This window comes from Chiloscyllium plagiosum, unplaced genomic scaffold, assembly GCF_037043375.1.
Source record: "Chiloscyllium plagiosum isolate Xiang-an unplaced genomic scaffold, Cpla_swu_hap1 HiC_scaffold_10, whole genome shotgun sequence".
NCBI classification, from domain to species: domain Eukaryota; kingdom Metazoa; phylum Chordata; class Chondrichthyes; order Orectolobiformes; family Hemiscylliidae; genus Chiloscyllium; species Chiloscyllium plagiosum.
Genome location: NW_028270148.1, coordinates 25,318,578 through 25,342,798, shown reverse-complemented (window position 1 = coordinate 25,342,798; position 24,221 = coordinate 25,318,578). Strand labels below are relative to the sequence as shown.

Genomic DNA, 24,221 nt, shown 5'->3' with positions numbered 1-24,221 from the left:
TCTTTTCTGAACCCTTTCAAGTTTCACAACATCTTTCCGATAGGAAGGAGACCAGAATTGCACGCAATATTCCAACAGTGGCCTAACCAATGTCCTGTACAGCCGCAACATGACCTCCCAACGCCTGAACTCAATACTCTGACCAATAAAGGAAAGCATACCAAACACCATCTTCACTATCCTATCTACCTGCGACTCCACTTTCAAGGAGCTATGAATCTGCACTCCAAGGTCACTTTGTTCAGCAACACTCCCTTGGACCTTACCATTAAGTGTATAAGTCCTGCTAAGACTTGCTTTCCCAAAATGCAGCACCTCACAGTTACCTAAATTAAACTCCATCTACCATTCCTCAGCCCATTGGTCCGTCTGATCAAAATCCAGTACTCTAGGGCAGTATTGATGATTGATCAGCTCTGAAGAAGAGTTATCTAGATTCAAAACATTAGCTTGCTCTCACTCCACAGATGTTGTCTGACCCACTGTGATTTCCAGCATTTTTGGCTTTCAGTTGATGATTCACCATTTAGTCTTACTCACTAAGGATACCAATCATTGGAAGTCCAGGTGCTTCCTATTTCATAGAAGTAAATTTCAAAATTGATAGATTGCTTTAGCTGGCTTAGTTTCACAACTTGGTAACAACAAGCTAGTTGATTCTAGCAAAATTAACTACAGCATTCTTCCTACGCCATTTGATGCTGCCAACTTGATCTATACTCTTCAGTCGCAGAACATCGATAAACTATGTGTATTAAACATCTGAAATCTAACCTGCCAAGAGTTGTCATTGGTTTATTTTGGAAATTGATTGAGTCTAAACTCAATCATTTCTTTATGTTCCATGACATCCACATTCCTTTAACACTTTCATATTCCGCTTTTTTCACCTTCCCCATGGAAGAAAACTTTCATCGAAACCATTGTCAATTTCAGTACCTTGTTATTGGTAAGCTAATTTGAATATGACACCGAATAAGTTTTGCAACTAAACCTTATGTTTCACAAATCCTGTCACGCTCAACGCCTTTAAGCAGCATTTGTGCAAAGAAATAATTACAGTTAACCTATTTCTGTCTCTAGTGACATAACCTTCACTTCACTTTTCATTCCTGTCTCTCTACAAATCAGGAAGGTAAGGTCAAGATCTTCAGAGGTCTCTTGCCTATCTCTCAATCCAGGTGATTGATTATCATATGACAATTATTAGAGGGAATGGAACACTTAGAAAAGAGAGACCTTACACAAAAACCTAGATAAGTTGTATTGGTACTTTGTCTGCATCATTCCTGATGAAGGGCTTATGCTCAAAACATCGATTCTCCTGTTCCTCCAGTGCTGCCTGACCTCCTGTGCTTTTCCAGTACCTCACTCTAGACTCATATCAATATGAGTCTAGAGTACAAAAACCTTAACCTTACGAGATTAAACTAAATCTTCATCTTGTATATATATTTGAGCTGAGTAGGGTATCTTGCACCCTGCAGTTGTCATGACACATCTGCAACATGCCATCTCTGTCCTTAATCACTTAAGAAAAAACTTTCTCCCCGTTTCTGGTATGTCACCTCACTTCCTGAAGACTTTAGGCATGCATCTCGTTCAGCTGTTTTGTAGAACAAGGATAACTGCTGCTTTCAGCCATCGGCTTCACTCTCCTCTGACACAACAGGCTTCTTCATCACCAAGATTGAAGCCATGGTCAGCAGCCTCTGCATTTACCCCCTCACTTAGTCTACAAAATCTAGGTATTCGCTAGGCTTCACCTGACCCTATTCCTGAAACCACTTGTGTCCTCTCTAGTTTTTCTTTCTTCTCTGCCTCATTCCTGCTCTGCAAAACTTGGATGTATTTGACTTCCTTTTGTAGTTTGCATGATTGATGTTGTAAATAGTTTTGTCTCATCAAGTACTGAACTTGTTTTGCAAAGCCATCAGCATCACTACCTTACTCCTCAAATTTCCACTCATCTTTTTTTGGACCAGCCGTGTCCATGTCACAGCAAAGAGCAGTTCAGAGGCTAGGTATTCTTGGAATAGCAGCATGGTTAACTTAACTTTCCAAAATCTAACCACCACTTGCAAGGAACAAATTGATATGTTAATGAAATACACTTGTCTCAATATGCACACCCATAACAACAGCATGTTTGTCACATGATCAATGCCTTATCCACTAGCCTAAACTCCCACCACTAGCATACTTAGTTGAAATGTCTCCTATCCACAAGTCACACTGCAGCAATTCACCAAGACTTCATATGTTCCTCACCTTTCCTTAGGTGTAGCATGCAGTACATAGAAAATAAATGTATGGGAATGCCATCAGTTCCTTGGTTCCTTCCAAATCCCACATGATCCTGAATTAGACATTGCTGCTTCTTCATCAGTGAACAAGATCCTGGAACTCCTGGACAGGATTGAAGGATTACATTCATTTCATAAACTGAAGTTGTTCAAAAAGACAATCCACTATCTTCAAGACTAACTAGGATAGGTAAAAATGTGGCCTGTCATTGTTACGAAGTCCTGAGAGAAAATACGTTGGCGAGTTTGGAGAAGATTTGTAGCTCAGGTTGAGGTTCTGGAGGTAGGTTTGTTCGCTGACCTGGAAGGTTCATTTTCAGATGTTTCATCACCATGCTAGGTAACATCATCAGTGAACCTCCGGTGAAGCACTGGTGTTAGTGACCCACTTTCTATTTGTGTTCCTTGGGTTGGTGAATCATCTAGAAAGGAATAAGTTGATTGGGGTTAGTCAACATGGTTCTGTGAAGGGTAGGTTGTGCCTCACAAACCTTATTGAATTCTTTGAGAAGGTGACCAAACAGGTGGATGAGGGTAAAGTGGTTGATGTGGTATATGTGGATTTCAGTAAGGCGTTTGATAAGGTTCTCACGGTAGGCTATTGCACAAAATACGGAGGCATGAAATGGAGGGTGATTTAGCAGTTTGCATCAGAAATTGACTAGCTGAAAGAAGACAGAGGGTGGTCGTTGATAGGAAATGTTCATCCTGGAGTTCAGTTACTAGTGGTGTACTACAAGGATCTGTGTTGGGGCCACAGTTGTTTGTCATTTTTATAAAGACCTGGATGAGGGCATAGAAGGATGTATTAGTAAATTTGCGGATAACACTAAGGTGTGGATAGTGACTAAGGATGTTGTAGGTTACAGAGAAACATAGATAAGCTGCAGAGCTGGGCTGAGAGGTGGCAAATTTGGGCGGCACGGTGGCACAATTGGGCGGCACGGTGGCACAGTGGTTAGCACTGCTGCCTCACAGCACCAGAGACCCGGGTTCAATTCCCGACTCAGGCGACTGACTGTGTGGAGTTTGCACGTTCTCCCCGTGTCTGCGTGGGTTTCCTCCGGGTGCTCCGGTTTCCTCCCACAGTCCAAAGATGTGCAGGTCAGGTGAATTGGCCATGCTAAATTGCCCTTAGTGTTAGGTAAAGGGGTAAATATAGGGGTATGGGTGGGTTGCGCTTCGGCGGGTCGGTGTGGACTTGTTGGGCCGAAGGGCCTGTTTCCACACTGTAAGTCTAATCTGTAAGTCTAATCTAAAAAAAAATGGAGTTTAATGCGGAAAAATGTGAAGTGATTCACTTTGCAAACAGGAACAGAAATGCAGAGTACTGGGCGAATGGTAAGATTCTTGGTATTGTAGATGAGCAGAGACATCTAGGTGTCCAGGTACATAGATCCTTGAAAGTTGCCACTCAGGTTGTTAAGAAGGCATATGGTGTGTTAACTTCTATTGGTAGAGGGACTGAGTTTCGAAACCATGAGATCATGCTGTTGAAGCTTCCCCGGGAGCTTCAGTGGGTAAGGGAGGACTCCCTACTGGAGTCTACTCAACCTTCCCTGGTTCTTTCCCTGAGATTGTTCAATTGCCTAGAATATATTCTTACAAGCGGTTCATTAAAGGTTTAGCATATTTATTGAAACATTTACTACAGTATCACAGTTACAGAGTAACAAGACACCAAGCCCTAGTCTATGTAGAGGTTCTAGAACTTCAGCAGAGTAACGGTACCAGCATTTAACAACCTCGGGCTCTCTGACTACTCCGAAAATGGCACTCAAAATATTTAGTATTTATACAATTTTTGCCCACTAAACATGTCAATCAAACACCTGCTGATGAACATGATGTCTTCACCACATTCCTGCTGTGTTGCGATGAACTTTTGTTGACCGATTACATTACTAGAATAGCGATAACGTAAGCCCTTGTGCCGACTCTGGTGATGACATTAAGTGTTGATATCCTCTAAAGTTTGGTCACATACTCATCACCTCATATCCTTGTTTAAACCTGATTACTGACTGTCTTTTGTGTCTTAAACCCATTCCTCATTGTTTTCCAACTCACATGCTTGGTCAGTAAACTCTTGATTCAAACCCCTATTGTCTTTCCTCATAGGTACTTGAAGTTTGAAGTGATCTGTCAAAGGCTTTTGCTCCTCCTTAATGACTAATTTTTAAGTTTCATAGCTGCCTAAACTTGCTCTTATACAGAGCTGGGCTTCCTGCTTTTCCCAGCAAAGCTTGAAATCTTTAATTAAGTTATCTTTCTTAGTACCTTTTGCTTTAGTTCTAACATTCTTTGGTTTCTTTAATTCAATGCTTTCCCTTTGTGTCCTTTCTCAATGCTGCAGCTGTACAAAACTCTGGTGTGGCCACATTTGGAGTATTGTGTACAGTACTGGTCACCGCATTATAGGAAGGATGTAGAAGCTTTGGAAAGGGATCAGAGGAGATTTACTTAGGATGTTGCCTGGTATGGAGGGAGGGTCTTATGAGGAAAGGCTGAGGGACTTGAAGCTGTTTTCATCAGAGAGAAGAAGCTTGAGAGGTGACTTAATTGAGACATATAAGATAATTAGAGGGTTAGATAGGTTGGACGGTGAGCGCCTTTTTCCTGGCGATGGCTAGCATGAGGGGAGATAGCTTTAAATTGAGGGGTGTTAGATATAGGACATATGTCAGAGGCAGTTTTTTTACTCAGTAGTAGGGGCGTGGAAAACACTGCCTGCAACAGTAGTAGACTCACCAACGTTTAGGGCATTTAAATGGTCACTGGATAGGCATATGGATGAGAATGGAATAGTGTAGTTTAGATGGGCTTCAGATTGATTCCACAGGTAGGTGCAACATCGAGAGCTGAAGGGCCTGTACTGCGCTATAATGTTCTTTGCTCTATTTCCTGTTCTTTTTCTCAGAGGGTGATTGATTCTGGATCCAATTTATGTGTTTGTTGATCGAGTTCCGGTTGGAATGCCGTACTTCTAGGAATTCTCGTGTATGTCTGTTTGGCTCGTCTGATGTTGGATGTGTTGTCCCAATAAGTGGTGTCCTTCCTCATCCGTATGTCAGTGGGTCATGTCTTTTTGTGGCTAGTTGAAGTTCATGTATCCTGATGGCTATTTTTCTGCCTGTTTGTCCAATGTAATGTTTGTTACAGTTCTTGCTAGGACTTTTGTAAATAACGTTCGTTTTACTTCCTGTCTGTATAGGGTCTTTCAAGTTCATTAGCTGCTGTTTTAGTGTGTTGGTGGGTTTGTGGGCTACCATGATGCCAAGAGGTCTGAGTAGTCTGGCAGTCATTTATGAGATGTCTTTGATGTAGGGGAGAGTGGCTAGAATTTCTGGGCTGCTTGTTTGTGTTTATAGCTGAGAAATAGACAGATTTTTTCATTGGGTACCTGTTCTTTTTGAATACGCTATATAGGTGGTTTTCTTCTGCTCTTCGTAGTTCCTCAGTGCTGCAGTGTGTGGTGGCTTGTTGAAATAATGTTCTAATGCACCTTTGTTTGTGAGTATTGGGATGATTGCTTCTGTAGTTAAGTATTTGGTCCATATGTGTTGTTTTCCTGTAGACTCTGGTTTGAAGTTCCCCATTGACTGTTCGGTCTACTGTGACATCTGGGAATAGCAGTTTGTAGTGGTTTTCTTCCTCTTTTGTGAATTTTATGCCTGTAAGGATATTATTGATGGTCTTGAAGTTTTCCTCTAATTTGTTTCGTGTAGTTATGACAAAGGTGTCATCCACGTAGCGGACCCAAAGTTTGGGTTGGCTGGTTGGCAGAGCTGTTTGTTGGAGTCTATGCATTACTGTCTCTGCTAAGAATCCTGATATCGGAGATCCCATGGGTGTTCCATTGATTTGTCTGTAGGTTTTGTTATTGAAAATGAAGTGGGTGATAAGGCATAAGTCCACTAGTTTAATGATGATGTCTTTGCCGATGAAGTTGGTGGTGCCTCGTCTATGTGTCTTTCATTCTTCTAATAGCATAATCAGTATTCCTTTGGCGAGGTTGAATTTTCTGGATGTGAACAGGACTGTTACATTAAAGGAGACCATGATTTTATTATTCCCACTTTGACTGGGACAACACATCCATTCTAAGACAAGCCAAACAGAGACACTCATCGGAATTTCTAGAAGCATGGCGTTCCAATCGGAACTCTATCAACAAACACATCAATTTGGATCCCGTCTATCATCTGAGGAAAGAAAAAGGAAATTACATCAACACAGGAAATGGCATCATCAACCCAAGGAAACATAAACACATAAACAGAAAGCTGGCCATAATACCAGTGCTTCAGCGGAGGCTCACTGATGTTACCTAGTATGGTGACGCAACGTCAGAATGCGAACCTTCCAGCTCAGTGAGCAAACACAAAATATATAAAAACAATAGTGCATTTTCTGCTGTAAATTGATTGGACGATGAAGTAGTATTCTTACTTAGAAATGAATGTCCCATTTCATTACTTGAGCAATAATATCAAGGTGGCAGTTTTAGTTTCTTATTTGTAAGCTGGAAGATAAAGTGTATGTCACTGTTTAGCTGGACTGTTTGGCTGAAATGTGGGACACTATACTAAAGACTGGAGAGAAATGCAAAATATGCAAATTAGATTGGAAATGAAGTATATTAAGAAGAATCTGCAAATCTACGTATCTCTTTTGATTAATATAAAGAAAAGGTGCTACTATTTCACCTAATTTATATCAGCCATTTTTCCCCATGCCTTGCAGGCTGGAAAGTCTTGAATTTAGTCTGATTTATGGTGGTGAAGTTGTTTGATCTCAACCAGGCAATAATTGAGATGCTATCTTGGTTCCACTGAACTCAAGGGGTCAAGGTATGGTTAGGGCCTTCATTCCTGGTGTTTGACCAAGTAATAACATATTCCACTCTTCACTCACTACTGAGTTGGTGACAACAGAGTTCACGTTTAAAAGGGAGATGACATTACCAACTTAGATTTTTTAGCGTTCATGCATGGAATGTGGGTTGTCACTGGCTGGGCTAGTATTTATTGCTCATTTTTTTGTTGCCCTTAACTGGCTTAGTCATTTCAGAGTTAACCATATTGCCATAAGTCTGTATTGACAATTGTTGCATGATCACCATTAGATTTGCTTCTAATGCTTCATTTTGTATAAAATGGTGTAAGAAATAAATCAGCCAAGACCCTTAAATTAATAAACCTCAGGAGCAACATTTTCACACAGATAATGGTGTACATATGGAATGAGCTACCAGAAGAACTGGCAGAGGTAGGTACAATTACAATATTAAAAAAACATTTGGACACTTACGTGGATAAGAGAGGCTTAGAGAGATATTGGCCTAGTCAGGCACATAGGACTAGTTCAGTTTAGGAAACCTGGTCAGCATGGATGAGCTGCGCCAAAAGACCTGTTTCTGTGCTGTACACCTATGACTGTATAGAAAAATAATTTTATTGTTGAAGCTCACTCCAGCAAAGATGCAGAAATTATTAACAAACAGTTTAAAATGTAAATAATATAACTAACTCTGGCTAATGCAGAAACAACACACACAATCTCTCTAAGCATGCAAAAAAAAGTATCTGCATACTCTGATATTCTACAGAGTATCAAACCTAAAAGCTGGTCAGAAAAAAACAAAAATATGCTTTGTCTCATTTAAAATAGACTGTGTTGCTTCCAATTGTTCATGAAAAAATTTGTGTTGCTCATGCAGGGTGTCTATGGGTGTATATCGGGTAAACCTTTATCGTTTGTTGTACTTCAACTCCAATTTTTCCATTGGTCCCAAACTTTGAATCTAAGCAGTTAATTCTAAGTCATACCAATGTCGAAGGATAGTATGGAGTTCTGCCAACATCTCTTTTTTTAAATTGATTTATGGGGTGTGGGCTTTGCTGGCATTTATTGCCTATCCAGAGTTGCCCTTCAGAAGGTGGTGCTGATCTGTGTTCTTGTTTCAGTCTACGAGCTGTATGTACACCTGCAATGCATCAGGGAGGGAATTCCAGGGTTTTGACCCAGTGGAAGCAAAGGAACAGCAATATATTTCCAAGTCAGAATGATGAGTGGCTTGGAGGGGAACTTGTAGATGATGCTGTTCAAATATTTTTGTTATGATTGTCCTTCTAAATGGTATTGGTTGAGAGTTTCAAAGATCCTGCCGAAGGATCTTTGGGAAGTTTCTGCAGTGCTTCTTGTAGATTATACATGCTGCTGTTACGGAATCTTGGTAGAGTAATTGAATGTTTGCGAATGTGGTGCCAATCAAGTGGGGTGCTTTGTCCTAGATGGCATCAAGCTTCTTGAGTGTCATTTGAGCTGCACTCATCCAGGAAAATGAAGAATATTCACTCACACTCCTAACTTGGGGTGGACTAGCTTTGGGGAGTTACTCCTCACAGTATTCCAAATCTCTGACCTGCTCTTGTCACCACTGCATTTGTATAGTGAGTCCATTTGAGTTTCTGGTCAATGGTTGGTAACACCCCCCAGGATGCTGATAGTGAGGGATTAAGTGATGGTAATGCCTTTGACTGTAACGAGGCAGTGGTTAGATTATCTTATTGGAGGTGGTCATTGCCTGATATTTGTGTGTTATGAATGTTAGTTATCACTTGTCAGCCTCCAATCGCAACAAGGAAAGAACTCCCCCTGGTCCTCACCTTGTACCCCACCAACCTCCACATAAACCGCATCATCTGCCAACATTTCTGCCACCTACAAATGGACCCTCCCCACCCCATCTGCTTTCCATAAAGACCGTTCCCTCTGTGACTACCTGGTCAGGTCCACGCGCCCCAACAATCCATCCTCCCCTCCTGGCACCTTCCCCTGTCACCGCAGGAATTGCAAAATCTGCGCCTACACCTTCCCCACCTCCATCCAAGGTCCCAAAGGAGCCTTCCACAGCCATCAAAGTTTCACCTGCACTTCCACAAATGTCATTTATTGTATCTGTTGCTCCTGATGCATCCAGTCTCCCCGATGCCTCCTAGCAGAGCGCTTCAGGGAACATCTCCGGGACACTTGCACCAATCAATTCCACCATCCAGTGGCCGAACATTTCATCTCCCCCTCCCCCTCCCACTCAGCCGAGGACATGCAAGTCCTGGGCCTCCTCCACAGCCACTCGCTCACCACCAGACACCTGGACGAAGAACGTCTCATGCCTCGGAATCCCAGGGCATCAATGTGGACTTCATCAATTTCTTCATTTCCCATTACCCCAGCTCCAAACTTCCAGCTCAGCACTATCCTCATGACCTGTTCCACCTGTCAATCTTCCTTCCCACCTATCGGCTCCACCCTTCTCTCTTACCTATCACCTTTACCCCTTCCTCCATCCACCTATTGCACTCTCAATTACCTTCTCCCCAGCCCCACACACTCCCATTTATCTCCTCCCCCGAGGAATCCAACCTCATTCCTGATGAAGGGCTCCTGCCCAAAACATCGATTTTCCTGCTCCTTGGATGCTACCTGACCTGTGTTTTTCCAGCACCACAATAATCTTAAGCTTAAATCTTGCCCAGGAATTGTTGCATTTAGACATTAACTGCTTCAGCATCTGAAACTTGTGAATGGTGCTGAGTGTTGTGCGATCATCGGTGAACATTCCCATTTCTGATTTTATGATGGAGGTAAGGTCATTGACGAAACAGCTGAAGGTGACTGGGTCTTGGACAGCACCCTGAGTGGCTCTTGCAAAGATGCCTTGGAGTTGAGGTGAATGACCTCCAACAACCACAACCATCTTATGTATCAGATATGAGTGCAACAACTGGAGAGTATAGATAGTGTGCCTTCAATATTGCATTAGCAAGTGCAGATTTAAACTTTTTTTTTAAAATGCATTATGTTTCTCAAACTTACTTTCTCTCTTTGTTTGTTCTCGTATTAGAAATTCACCTTAATTCTAAAATACAGAAATGTTTAACTATATAGTAATTGTGTTATAAAACATTACAACACACGAGACGACAGTTAAGCATGTGGGCAAATGTCCAAATTAAAATTTGTCTTTCAGGAACCAGCATGTGTAAGAATATGTATTTCTGTCAACATTTCATCGCAACTAAACACTTGGCCAGATTGCTGTCTTTGTGTAATTTGGACTATGTCATTCATTTAATGGATTGAATCCATTTACCCTGGAAGAGCTGTGAGCATTCAATGTCAACTTTAGATTTAAAAAGTTTATTTTCTTTGGCAACCACTGTCTAGTGGGGTACCTCAGGGATCAGTGCTGGGATCCTAGCTATTCGCAATATGTAGATGAATGGTTTTGATAAGAGAACTAAATGCAATCTCTATGAATTTGTAGACTACACAGCTGGGTGGGAGGGTTAACTGTGAGAAAGATGTCAGGATGCTTCATGTGTGATTGGACAATTTGAATGAGTAAGCGATTATATGGCAAATAAATATGAGCTTATCCAGTTTGGTAGCAAAACCAGGAATGCAGATTATTATTTGAATGGCAATAGATCTGGGAAGTGGGATCAGCAACGAGACCTGGACATATTTTACTGTAGTCGCTGAAGGTAAGAATGCAGGTGCAAGAGCAATGAAGAAGCCAAATGTTATGTTCTTCTTAGTGTGAGGATTTGAGTACAGGAACAGGGATATCTAGCTGTAGTTGTACAACGTTTTATTGAGACCACACCAAGAGTATTGTGTGCAGCCTTGTTAACCTTATTTAATAAAGGATGCTCTAGTTATAAAGGGCGTGCAATAGAGGTTTATCAAATTGATTCCTGAAATGGCAGGACTGACATATGAGGAGAGACTGGATTGATTAGGAGTTTAGAAGAAGGAGGGGTCATCTCATAGGATAAATTTAAGAAGGATGATCCCAATTACTGGGGAGTCTAAAACCAGGGATTACGGTCAAAGCTCATTTAAGTCTAAGATGAGAAATTTGTTCACCAGAGAGTGATGCGTCTTTGGAATTTTTTGGCACAGAGAGCAGGAACTAGGTACTGAGTTGGTTGATCAGCCATGATCACATTGAATGGCGGAGTAGGCACAAAGGAACAAATACCCTGCATGTCCAATTTTCTGTGCTTTTACTTTCCATTTAATTGGAATATTTCTTCCAAAATTGATCAGCTGTGGAAATTTAAAAATTAGCAAAGAAAAACCCATGTCGAGTCTCCATTTTAGATCAAGTTTATATAATGGGTATAACTTAAAATGGTGGCCTAATTTTCTACTCCGTCCTCAGTGTACTTATGGCACTATGTTGTTAGAAAGATGATAGTCCAAAATTGCTCTTGGACACATAGTTTAACATACAATGAGGAAACTGGACACCTTATAAAAGACAGAGACAGAAAATCTGAGGCTTGACCACTAGGTGGGTCCATTGGAAAACTGATCAACTTGAGAAATGCATCTCTTTCTTGTATTTTCATTCATCAGTTCCAAGAAGGGAAAAAAAAACTGCATCTGATATCATATTTTCACGTTACTCATGTACAATGAAATGAGGAAGTATGAAAAATTGGTGAAAAGTAGTGAAATACAATGAGGGTGCAAGTAGAAAATAACCTTAAAGTGGACACACCGATATGAGGATCATCCTGCTTCTCCCGCTAAGAAAATTGGCCTTTGTCTTTCTTTTTTGTCACTGGTTATTCTTGCACTACTGAGTGAATATTTTAGCTGTTTGTTTTGTACTAATATTAATTACTAATGATCACAGCTATCATCAGATTCTGAAATACTTCATACTTGACCATAACTTACTGGTGGGTGGAAAGCTGCAGGTGTGGAGAGGTGGTCACACTGGCACACAGTGAGTCACAAGTTGCATTGTACATATTTGTTACTTTTATGTATAGCATTGAAATGATTTTGTGCTTACGCTAAAATAATCTATGGGGTAAGAAATTGGACAAATTAGTACTTTTGTTGTCTGGCCTTCGAATCAATGCTGTTAAGTATCATCTTGAAATATTTTGTGCATTTTTGTCTGCTCTACAAATAGTTAATTTACTTTCACCATTCCATCTTTTCGAACTTTTTTGTATGTAAACCACCTTGATTTTCATCAGCAGCAACATATATTTGAACCGAATGGTTCTCCAAGACAGTTCATCCCTTCAGCCTACTCCTCAATTATTCAGATTGCAAAAACTATTTCTAACACATCTTTAAAGCAGTCTTTGGCAAGAAAAATTTAAATACTCCAAGTAAATGCAAAATATTGTGAATGCTGGAAATGTGAATTAAAATCAGAAATTGTTGGAAAAGTTAAGCAGGTTGAGCAGCCTCTGTGGAAAGAGGATCAAAGCTAATGTTGAATGATTTTGTTGTCATGTGTATTTTAGTGAGAAAAACAGTAAAATATAGTGAAAAACTTTTCCACTGCTATATATACAGAAATGTATGTCATATGCTAAGTAATTGTGTTAACAATACTTGCAGCATGTTTCTGTATTTCCAGCATCTGGTGTTGCTAATAACCCTATATAAATAATTGAATGAGTGAGGACTGAAGACTGTGATTTCTGAATTTTTCAAGTTTACTTGTGTCACTGCTCTTCTGAGTGGTGATCCACATTAAGAGACTGAAAACTTTTAAGAATTTCAAAAACTGTATTGAGGACAGTACAAAGATGCAAAGCACACAAGCCTTTTTCTGATCGACCAATGATCCATTCAGTTCTGCTTCCTGTTCTTGTCTGGAACTGGAAGATTTAACATGTTTTGCTTCAAGTTTCCATTCTTATTTCACCTTCACATGTTCCATCTGACTATTTCCTTCCCTTTCTTGATTTCACAGTTTCTATTTCTGAGAATAAGCAGTCCACCAATATCCATTCAAGTAACTCCAGCAGTTATCTGGACAAAATCCTGCAAGGATTCCTAACCATACTCCCAGTTTCTACATTTGTTCTGATGATGCCACCTTACACCAGGCTGCTTCCTTTTCACTTATCTGAAGGTTCCCCTCCCCTTTATGATTGACTGACTCGGTTTTCAGCTATGTCTGACCCATCTACTAAACTTTGACCCTCGTCTTGTCCCTTCCTTCTCAGAGCAATATTAGGGTTCCCCTTGTCCTTACTTTCTGCACCTCTAGTCTCCACATTGAAAGGATCATCCACCAAAATCTCTGCCACAGCACCTTCACTAGATGGTATTTCACAGGGGCCATTTCTGCTCTGACACCTTGGTGCAGTCTTCCATCACTCCTAACACTTCCAGACTCCCCCATGGCACCTTATTATGCAGTCAAGAAAGATGTAACACTTGCCTTTCATTTCATCCCTTCCCATTGTTCAAGGTCCCAAACAAAACTTCCAATTGAAGCAGCATTTCACTTAAACCTTTTTCAAACTAGTCTACTGCATTCACTGTTCACATTATGGTTTCTTTTACATTGGCAAAACCAAATGCAGACGAGGTGCCTGCTTTGCAGAACACCTCTGCTCTGTCTGTAAAAGTGACTAACCTTCCAGTTGCTTGCCATTTCAATAAACAGTCTTGTTCTGGTGTTAACATTGCTCTTCTGGGTATGCTTTAACATTTAAATGACTCACGATGCAAGCTCAAAGAGCAACACATCAATTTCTGCTGATGCACTTTACAGCATTGAGGACTCAATATTGAATTTCATAACTTCAGAAACTGACTGCATTATGTCTGTTCTCCAATTTTCTTACATTCTCTTCTCTTAACCCCATGTCACCACCAAAACACCCCACACCCAGGGACTTGTCTTGTTTACTTAGTCGTTAGAACCCATTCTCTCCCTTTCATCCATTTAACGTATTTTTCTCTTCCTTTATCATTAGAAACCCATTGTCTTTTGCACTGGGCCTCTATTTTTGTCAAAAGTACACAGAAGATCTGCATACAAACATGATTCCATACAGGGGTAATTTTAAAGGTCATTTCATAGGAACATTTCCTGTACTTACGAATGGCTACTTTACATTGTCCTGCATTGTATTTCAACTTGCGTACAAGTCAACTTGTGAAAGGACTCAAGAATGGAACAAATTTGTAACCTGAGAACTGTCAGTATTTTTAAAACAAATTCCAATACTTTTCAGTTCTCAAAAAGCCATTCCCAGACTCAATGTTAACTCTGTTTCCCTTTCCATAGATAATGCGAGACCTGAATGTTTCCAGTAATATGTGTTTGTTATCAAAAGAGAAAATGCTGGAAAATCTCAGCAGGTCTGGCAGCATCTGTAAGGAGAGAAAAGAGCTGACGTTTTGAGTCTAACTGACCCTTTGTCAAAGCTGACAGTTGGTATTTGAGAAGATTTTCTTTTGCAGTTTCTAAAAAGTCAGTCAAGACTTTATCTAATTTGCTTAAGCTCTTCAGAGAATTCCAAGTTTGTGGGACCATACAATGTCTCCCATCGACCAGTCATCCCAAAAATAAGTTCATACAGAAAGTAATTCAATTTGACAAATTTTGACAAGGTGCTACAGCATACTTGGGATATTGCTTAAATCCCCTTTAAAGTACCTCTAATTGGGTAATTTAGTGAGAATCTCTTTTCAGCAAAATGCTTGGGTGAGTTTCTGAATTTTATTAATAAAGTATCAAATGTATGGCATTTGCTTCATGTGAACTACAGGCTAGGTTTATGAACCAATACATTAATGTATGATTCTCTTGTATGCCTACAATGGGCTAGGGTATTTGTTCATTTTGAGAAATGATTCATGATATGAGGAGCCCTTTAACAAAGCAAAGTAAATGCTGAGATTGATTGGAATGGGAAAGAAATGAAAGCATAGTCAAATTTGTCTGAAGGTATGTGAGAAGTTGAATGTGCAAACACTTATCATTTCTATTGTCATGTTTAAGAATGGAATGCTATTGATATATCTTAAATTATGTTCTTCAGGCTCATACTTCCCTCTAATACTGCTAATCCATCATTTGAAACTAGTCCAATAATACTTCACGTTTCATGACTGCACAAAGCCTCAATTTAATATTGTAGAATGTTTACTTCAAATCAAGCAATCCAAATTAAGGATAATCATGTCAAAAGCTACTGAATTGGTTGTAGTATATGGGTGACCTGAGAACTTGTAATTTTTAATCATTTATTTCAAAGTATTGAAATGGTTCTGAGCTTAAATTTTAATCAGTGTTCAGAAGCCCATGAACTTAACTAGTATGCTAGTTTTGCTGCCCTTTGGTACTAAAATGTAAATGTCCTTTGTTATTAGATCAGTCAGTTCTTTAGTTTAAAACTACTGAATTAAAGTTATTGTTTGCAGGATTACTGTTTTCTGCTCTATAGAAAATCTGTACAATTAATGCATTAAAATCTGTTTTCAGCTTTTCCTTCCTATGTGTTCTAGTTTGTTTGACTTGGTTATTTGATGTTGATACCAATGTAATTTTGAAATATATTTAATTATATTTTGCTGTTTGATAGCTGCAAAGGTTTTTCTAAACTTGAAGAGCCACTCAGAGAGTAGCTCTTTTTCTCAGTCAAAGATAAAGTGTAAAATGTACCCTTTTACAATAATAGTTAAAATAATGCATCGTCTGTGTTCAGTAAAGCCCATTAATTTGTGTTGGCCTCTGCTAGAGTGACAGGAGATGTAAACTGACAACAAAAGAGCTACTCTAAGTATGGCAAATTGAAAATGTCACTGAAACATCTCCATTACAGGTAGTGAATGCATGGAACCTTGCTTGCACATGTTGTACGGTAGACTTCATAACTTTTCGACTTTAATGGATACAGTGTTCTGTAATAGTAGGATAGTGTTTCAGTTAATGACCATGATTTATCATGCCTCCTGGTAATCTCTCCAAGTGGTGTAGGTTTTCAGTGATAAATGAACATAATTTGTAATCTGGAAAATTCTGAATTCTGATTTAAAGCATGCATTCATTTTTTACATCTATACTTATATAGTAAATTATCTACCCACCCCCACTCCAAACCTCATTTGTGGTTGCATGAGCCATAGTAATTCCTGGGTTCATCTTTCATCTTACAAAATTTTAAACTACTTCCTCTGTTTTATCATGTGGGTTCCTTGAAAATGGAAAAACTGTTTTTCATTATTAATAAATAAATGGCTATAACTTGATTTTGTTATTGTTCATTTGCTTAGAGGCATTTCATGTACAATGCATAGTGATGGTAGGTTAGAAGTAGCAAAGAAAGTTGCTCCAGTATTCTGGTTGCAATTTCAGTTTTCATAACCCCAACTGTTATGTATATTTAATACTAAAGTTTAGCTGAAAATCAAGATAGTACATATCATTATTTCAGCTCTGGTTAAAAGCAACTATATTGTCATTTCATTTCATATTTCTTGAGACATTTTACCTACTTGGTGAATTGACAAAAATATACATTAATGGTCTATATCAAGAAAATTTATGGATGGGACATGATTGCATTTTTTAGAGTACCAGTCGTGTTGGCTCAGTTACAGTTTGTTTCTACTGAAATTCATTTCCATAGTTATCAACAATAACACTTTCACAAATAGAGATAGTTCTATAATTTTTACTCACATTAAAAAGTATTCATTATTCAAGTGTAGTAATATTCAGTATTATTAATAAACTAGAAATGGGTTTATTCTGAAAAAAGGTTAACTGTTTTTGCCTCCACCTTCATTTTAACCTTCAGTAACTGAAAAGATTAGTCAGTTCTTGGTAAGTTAAATAGTGTTTAGTTTATGAAAAGTTTTAAAATGAGCCAGATATTCCCATGTGCCTGAGGTAATGGGCTCCAAGTACCAGACACTCGACAGCAGCCAGAATCAGTGAAGCATTTTCTGTTGTTATTAATTTTGGTTTTGAGCAAAATTATTTTGCATTTAGAGATCCTGGAAACTAACTTTTGACATAACTTGTGTTTACCACCCCTTACTGTTTTCCACTAGTTCTCTGGTTTCACTAGGGTTGAGATGAAAGAACCAGCACAAACTTTTTTAAAAGAAAGCTCTACCTTGGTTTATTTTTAATCTGGTGAAATTTGTCACATGAAGGGTTAACTTCTATAGAGAATAGACAGAAGATTGAGTACCTGGGTTCACAGATACAATTAACCGTTTTTCTTCTATGCTTTGTTAGTTTGAAGTGTTGTGCTCATTTGTACATTTCAGAGAGGTTCTTGTGTGTAATATTGGAATGGTTACTCTGTTTTTGGTTGAGGAAGGGTTATTGGTCAATAGAATTCTTTGGTGCACCTAGATTAGGTAAGCATCAGTTTAACTTTATATTTGTAAGCTAGCACCTCAGACAATAAAGCACTGTCTTAGTATACTGGATTGTCAGCAGTGATTATGTGGTGAAGTCAGTGTGTTTCTCTGCAATGAAATGTGTTGATATTTAAAATAGAATTTTTTTTTGAAAAGGGTACGATTCATCCATTCCACAAAACACACAGATCTCTTGGTGGAAAGTTTACCCAAGAATTTCTGCTGGTCTCAGCTGATAGGCGGGTAAGTACTATTTTAAAAAATACTTATGCTTAGTCATGATGCTTGTGTTGATTTAAAATGTTTATCTCTTGTAATTGTATAGGTTACAGGACATGTTTTCAATAATCAAATTTTACCCAAAATAGAAAACTTTTTCGTTTGTGAAACCCATATCGATTAGTGAACAGTTTGGAATGAGAGACTATGCTGTGGCCCAAGATACCGGCCACTTCAGCGGACAGCTGGAACTGACAACCGGAAGCGGCAGATACAAATCACTATAAATGCCGGTGGAAACATAGAAGCGCTTCACAGGAGACTCCCAAGCACTGAGGATGTCACCTATTCAGGGGACAAAACGTCTTCAACACAAATTCCCAGCTTGTCGAACAGAACCACAACAATGAGCACTCGAGCTACAACTCTTCTCCCAAACTTTGAATTTACAATGATGTTAAGAAAGGAGTTTCAGTATCTTGACCTAGCAAAAGAATGATGATGCCTTTCTCAATTAAAAGGATGTGTGACTTTAAGGGGATCTTGCAGCTAGTGGTGTTCCATGCATCTGTTGTACTTGTTCTTCCAAGTTTTGAAGGTGCTACTAAAGGATCCTTGGTGAGTTGCTGCTGTGAATCAAGGGTATAATATACATAGCTGCCACTCCGCATCAGTGATAGAGAAAGTGAGTGTTTAAGATAGAGATGGGATGTCAGTCAAGTGGGCTGCTTTATCCTGAATGGTGTGGAACCTCTCTCATGTGTTTTTGGAGCTGCACTTACCTAGCCAAGTGAATCAAAATTCATCACACTCCTGGCTTGTGCCCAGATGGTGGACAGGTTTTGGGGAATCAGAAAGTGAAGTATTCCCTGCATATGGTTCAGTAAAGTTCCTGGTTAATGATAAGTCCTAACCCTGAACGATACTATTCTGGTGGTTTCAGCAATGGTAACGCTGTCAAATGTCAAAAAAATATGGTTAGATTCTTGTTTGATGAAGTGAGATTCATGTAAAGATGTATTTGTTTTAAAAGAGTTTAGATTTTAAACCGGTGGCATATGGGCCTTGGATTATTTTGATGAAGGGATTTAAGAATTACCTGAGTCAGTCTTTGCAGGTTTGTGATTTAAAACCAGTATGCTGTCAGAGAATAGGTGACTGCAAAGCCTCCTGCAAAGGTAACAGAAGTTCGATTGTGCTGTGGTGATTAACAACAGGAAGAAGCTAAGATGAGCAAGTCTTTAAAAACCTAGTTAAAATGCTTTTGGGTTCAGTTTGAAGGGGATCTGCCTGAATCAAGTGTAGTCTGTCGCAGGAGAGGAGATTGTTCAAATGAATTAATGGAATATTACCTCTGTGAAACTGCATGGTTTGTGAAATTTCCAGGCCATGAATGTTTGGTTAGAACTCAGCAGACAGTTAAAAGTCTAAGAAGCTTTTGGTGTATTCCAGGAGAAAATATATTTCAATGAAGAAGCAAACTTAGAGAAAATATCTCTGGATTTTGATTAACTGTAAAGTGACAGTGTTTGGAGATAGTTGAGGTTTTTGAAATATTTTAATATGATATATTTAGATAGCTTGGTTTGTTTTATATTTATTTTCTTTTATAAAAAGATGTCTCTTATGTTTAAAATATCAAATCTGCAGCCTTGTGAATTTGTGTTTCAGTAAAAGATCACCAAGTTAAATAAAATAGGAAAAGATCAATCTAGCCATATCACATTCTGGAATCTGATTTGTCCAGTAGTAGCATTAGCTGGAATCATAATACCTGTTTACCATGGTCATTGCTAACTTCTGCCTAGTATATGTTGGGTAGGTTTTTCAGAGTCAGGTGAATTACTTGATACAGAATTCCCAGCCTTTGACGTACTTTTGTAGTCAGGGTATTTAAACAGCTCATCCACTTCAGTTTGTGATCACTGGTTACACTCAGGAAGTTGATAATGGCGGATTCAGCAATGGTTAATTCAATTGAATGTCATGGGGAGATGATTAGAATCGCTTTTTTTAATATAGAGTAGTTCCCTGACATTTGTATAGTGTTCCTGTTACTTGCCACTTATCAGCCCAAGCCAGATATTACTGTGTGTGGGCATTCAATCCTTCAGAGTCTGAGGAGACTCAAATAGTACAAAATCCAATGTGCTCATCCCAAATATCCCAAAATCTGACCTGAAGTTGGAGGGAAGGCCATTGGCAGACCTTTTTAAAAAAATGTTGAGCCGAGAATACTACCCTGAAGAACTCTTGTAATTTATATCCTGACAGTAAGATGATTAGTCTCCAACACCCACATCCTTTTTTCCTTTGTGTGAGATATAACTACAACTACTTGAGAGTTTTTCCTTTTATTCTTATTGGGCATGTGCATACCTGGTTGTGTCAGCATTTGTTGTCTGTCCAGAGATGTCTTTGAAAAGATGGTGGTGAGTTTTCGTTTTGAACTGCCACAATCCATTTGTCGAGAGTGTGGTGCTGGAAAAGCACAGTAAGTCAAGCAGCATGCAAGGAGCAGGAGAATCAATGTTTCGGGCAATTGATGAAGGGCTTTTGCTCAGAGCGCTGATTTCTCCTGGTCCTCACATGCTGCCTGGCCTGCTGTGCTTGTCCAGCACCACCCTCTCAACTTTAATCTCCAGCATCTGCAGTCCTCACTTTTGCCTGACATCTGTGTGTATCAGTAGACCCACAATGGCATTACTCGGTTAAGTACAACCTTGATGTCAAGTGCAGTTACTCTAATCTCTCCCTTTGGGTTAATTGTGTTGATTTGCATATGCAAAGACTGTGAACAATGTCACTTAGAAGATCTTAGAATCACTACAGTGTCCATTCAGGCCATTTGGTCCATCAAGTCCACACTAACCCTCCAAAGAGTGTCCCACCCAGAGCCCCCTACCCTGCCCGTGTAACCCTGCATTTCCCATGGCTAACCCACCTAGCCTTCACATCCCTGGCACACAATTTAGCATGACCAATTCACCTAACCTGCACATCTTTGAACTGTGGGAGAAAGCCTGTGCAGACACGGGGAGAATATGCAAACTCCACACAGACAGTCACTTGAGGCTGGAATTGAACCCAGGTTCCTGGCGCTGTGAGTCAGCAGTGCTCACCACTTTTAATTCCCTATTCTTGCTGTAAGAAGTAATGAAAATGTTGAATTGTTTGATCACGACTAATTGTGTTTTTAACAGTTGTCCTATCACATAATTACAAATGAACAATCTTTCAGCATGAAAAATTAATTTTGTAAGTGAGAGTCGTATTCCCTCAGAAGAACATTTAAACTGAGTTGTTTTTTTTTGTTTGAAGTTTTATATATTTCAGTTTCTCCCTTACACCCCATATAGAGTCCTGATCTTTTGTTCACTTGCTGTGCAGTGATTAAGATATTTTAAAAATGAATTTCACTCCCTGCTTTGTTGTCTGAGAATTCTTCAGTGTAAGTGGCTAATCAATCTACGTGATTCTTGCTTTGCTTAAAGATGGCTCCACATTCAAAGTCATGCAAGAACAGAGAATCCACACTCAAAATCAAATGCTTCTGATTCATTGTTGACCACAAAATCCAGGTCAAGTTCCCAAATTAGACATTGGGATATTGTATTTACTAGCTTTGTATTTTCTGGTTCAAACATTATAAGTGTACAGTTTTACATTGTTTGAATGCTCCAAATGTTGTAATTGCATTTATGTTGTAGAGCATAATTAATGATATTTTCATTGTCTAGTAATTCCCTATACAATATACCAGTAATTATCAAGAAACAGCAAAAAAAGCCATTTGCAACTCTCCAATACTTTTATTTCAGTTTTCAAAGCCTTTGAATGTGTTTCATAAAACTAACTTAATTCAGAAAAATTAATCTATCTCAGCAGATTACAAGGTTTAAGAACTACTTTTTAAAATTCCCTAGGCATATACAGATTGTGATTCAGAAGGTAGGCACAAGACCTTGTACAAATTATAGAAAATTGATGACAGTGAAGGCATTTGGCCTATTGTGTCTGTATCAGATCTACATTTGGAATGTGGATGATTGGACAATGATTTCCCTTTCGATCAGTTGAAAACTAATTGAGGGCACTCTTTATGTGCGAGGAGAAATGTCCCCAGTAGGTGACTGCAGCCCATGCGTGAAATGGTGATGACCTTCGAGCCACGGGACTCGCCTGTTACTCTTAATACTGGATTTGAACTTTTAAATAATCACCTTCTCACAGACACAGACCAAATCCTGAACTATGAAAGCAACCACCCCAATACACGCAAACGAAGTTGCATCAAGACACTGTTCAAAAGGGCCACAACACACTTCAGCACACCAGAACTGCAAAAAGAGGAAGAGGAACACCTATAGAAGGTATTCGCAAAAAACGGATATCCTCGCAATTTCATCAACAGATGCCTAAGGGAGAGACAACAGAACGAGGACATGCCGCAACCCAAAGGACTAGCCACACTACCATACATCAAGAACATCTCTGAAATGACAGCCAGACTACTGCGACCACTAGGACTTATAACAGCACACAAACCAACAGCCACTCTCAGACAACAACTCACCAAAACGAAGGACCCGATACCCAGCATGAGCAAAACTAACGTAGTGTACAAAATCCCATGCAAGGACTGCACAAAACACTATATAGGGCAAACAGGAAGACAGCTAACGATCCGCATCCACGAACATCAACTAACCACGAAACAACACGACCAGCTATCCCTAGTAGCCACACACGCAGACGACAAGCAACATGAATTTGACTGGGACAACACTACCATTATAGGGCAAGCCAAACAAAGAACAGCCAGGGAATTCCTAGAAGCATGGCACTCATCCACAAACTCAATCAACAAACACATAGACCTGGACCCAATATACCGGCCACTAAAGCGGACAGTTGAAACTGACAACCGGAAGCGGCAGGGACAGGCCACTATAAATGCCGGAGGAAACACCACAGAAGCGCTTCACAGGAGGCTCCCAAGCACTGAGGATGTCACCTAGACAGGGGACGAAACGTTTGCAACAAAAACTTCCAGCTCGGCGAACAGAACCACAGCAACGAGCACCCGAGCAACAAATCTTCTCACAAACTTTGAATTTGTATTGTTTATTTTCCATTGTTTATGGTCACTGATATTGTGCTTAAACTAAATGTTCTATTCTTTCCCCATGGATAAATTCCTGCTTTCTCATGGCACTTCTATCTGACTGGTTTGGTCTAATGAAGTTAGTCAGTGCAGACCCACAGGCATGAATCCATATCCTATCGTTTTATACATGACAACTGAAGCTGAAAGAGTGCACTATTGCTCTGGCCCCAATGCTTCATGGGTCATAACTTAAAATAAAAATAATCTTTCCATTTATAAAAAGTGACCAATTAAATGCCTTATTTATGTTAAATTTTAAACAATAAGAACCATCAACCAGGTTTCTTCACAAAACAGTAGGTGCAATAAGTGGTTAAGGTACACAGTCAGTAATATGGAGTTATAAATGCTTATTCCTTTAAATATCCCCAAAACACTCTTCTGGGGAAAAAAAAACAATAAAACTGATTTCTCTGCAGAGATTGTCTTCTCAAAAAAAAATACTATACTCAAAATGTTATTTTTTATGGAGAAAGGATTGAGGGTGGACTGTTTCAATGTCTGTCACTCTGATGCCGTAGCCCAGCAAGCGTCGACAGCAAAGAAAGCAGTTATCGTTAGTCTTATGGTGTCCAAAATGCCTCATTTAAAAATCCACTATGACTTTTCAACAATCTCTTCGAAAGAGAGTATTCTGTTTTTGCACAAAACTTTTAAGTAATATATTTCTCCACAATCCTTCAAATCTTTAAATCTTCAAAGAAAATATGCAATATGAAGCATCTTTGTTACGCACTGCTGCAAATTAATACTTGAATTGCTGCAATTTTCTTTTGAAAACTTTCGATCTGCTGCCCTGAATTGTACTGATTTGAGTAGACAATATATTTTAAACTAAGATCATGAGGTGATTTGTATTGTTGCCAGTTGCATTCAGCATTGACAAGCGCAAATGAGAATTCAAATTGAGTGACTTATTTTCTTCACCTCCCCCTTCAACTTTCTAATTTTCTTGGCTAAATGAAATTCTGGTATGTGCAGATGGATTTTCAGTTTAAAAAAAAACTGCTTATGCTTTCAACTGGTGTGCACATCACAAATCCATCTCATAAAATTTGAAACAATCAGAAAATCCATTTCTGCTTGCTTTATTTTAAGTTCATTCTGTTCATCTGTGTCTAATGAATGCAGTACACACATCATCCGCACGCTGGTTGTCTGACAAAATGCTAAGTGTGAAATGTTTTCAGGCCATCCTTTAACTAAGGTAAAAACAATGACTGCAGATGCTGGAAACCAGATTCTGGATCAGTGGTGCTAGAAGAGCACAGCAATTCAGGCAGCATCCGACGAGCACCACTGATCCA

General features: G+C 39.2%; 1 protein-coding gene across 1 annotated transcript in view; it reads left to right on the top strand.

Moving 5' to 3' along the window:
• Positions 1-24,221, top strand: part of slc30a6 (solute carrier family 30 member 6) — a 169,364-nt gene that overhangs the window by 7,690 nt on the left and 137,453 nt on the right. Inside the window, exon 3 of the mRNA XM_087991219.1 lies at positions 17,682-17,768. Coding sequence (XP_087847345.1) covers positions 17,682-17,768 — 87 coding nt within the window. The remainder of the gene's footprint in view (positions 1-17,681; positions 17,769-24,221) is intronic.